Here is a 949-nt window from a genome sequence, read left to right as displayed (position 1 = left end):
GCAGTGAGAGGGTGGCCTGGTCCCACCACCTTCAGCTGCGCTGTGAAATGGAGAAGGACACAGAGGAAAAGCAGACACACACTGAACCTTTGCAGACGTGACTTGAATGMTCTGCATGAAAGGGGGATGAGTTYTGTGCGAGYGGTTGGGTGSGGGCATTGTAGCATCAGAAGGGAAAAGCAAAGACACTAGAGAAACTCGGGGAGGGAGTGGGAGGACGTGAAGGAGAAGGAGGTTTCCTGGAAAGATCCTCCACCCCCTCTGGAGTTGGCATCAGCCTGTAAAGGGCTCTCCACCTCCTCCTGATCACATTCACAGAGCAGGACCTCTCCATAAAAATACAGTTCAAGAAGGTCTTAAAGAACAGGACTGTAAACCTAGCCCAGCCAATGCATAGCCTCCACAGAAGAACAAGAGAGAAAAGGGAACCGCAACCAGGGCTGTGCTCCAGGCTCACATCTCCTCCCTCCCACCTCCTCCCCTCTCCCAACTGCCACAGGTGCCTGGGCACAGTGACGCACATCTGGCAGACACAGCTGGGCAATGCCCATGTCAGCCCTGCACCACCTGAGATGGGCCACGACATTGCTACCTGATCCCAGATGGAGAACATGGAGAGTCACAAGATAACGCAGGACGCCCCGCAGATGGTTGGTGAGGCTGGAGCAGCCAGAGCCCAAGAGAAACTGCATCTCCCCTGAGGCTCTACCTGGAGAAGACGGAGGGGAAAGGAAAAATGAGGGGAACGGAGGGGCAGCTGGCGCCAAGGGGCAGCACTTCTCCAGGACACAGACACTCCAGAAATCCCAACAAATCCCCACCACAAACACGCAGCCAGCACAAACTCCTCACTTCACAAAGTGGCAGCAGGCAGTCAAGGGGGTGAGTTAGGCTGAGCAGGGAGCAAGATGAGGCTTGGATGGAGGGAAGGGGGCAATATCATGGCTTG

General features: G+C 55.6%; 1 protein-coding gene across 3 annotated transcripts in view; it reads right to left on the bottom strand.

The window, feature by feature from the left end:
* The window catches only part of LOC112962884 (myelin-oligodendrocyte glycoprotein-like), a 24,465-nt gene that overhangs the window by 8,018 nt on the left and 15,498 nt on the right, over positions 1-949 (bottom strand). For 2 of the 3 annotated variants that reach the window (XM_026059433.1, XM_026059436.1), the window contains exon 2: positions 593-709. In XM_026059433.1, the coding sequence (XP_025915218.1) occupies positions 593-692 (100 nt within the window). In that variant the 5' untranslated portion in view covers positions 693-709. Of the gene's footprint in view, positions 1-592; positions 710-852; positions 944-949 lie in introns of those variants that run through there. The other variant, XM_026059434.1, reaches the window with a different exon arrangement.

Source organism: Apteryx rowi, unplaced genomic scaffold, assembly GCF_003343035.1.
Source record: "Apteryx rowi isolate R43461 unplaced genomic scaffold, aptRow1 scaffold_1573, whole genome shotgun sequence".
In the NCBI taxonomy this organism is placed as follows: Eukaryota; Metazoa; Chordata; class Aves; order Apterygiformes; family Apterygidae; genus Apteryx; species Apteryx rowi.
This window is presented reverse-complemented; position numbering and strand designations above follow the sequence as displayed.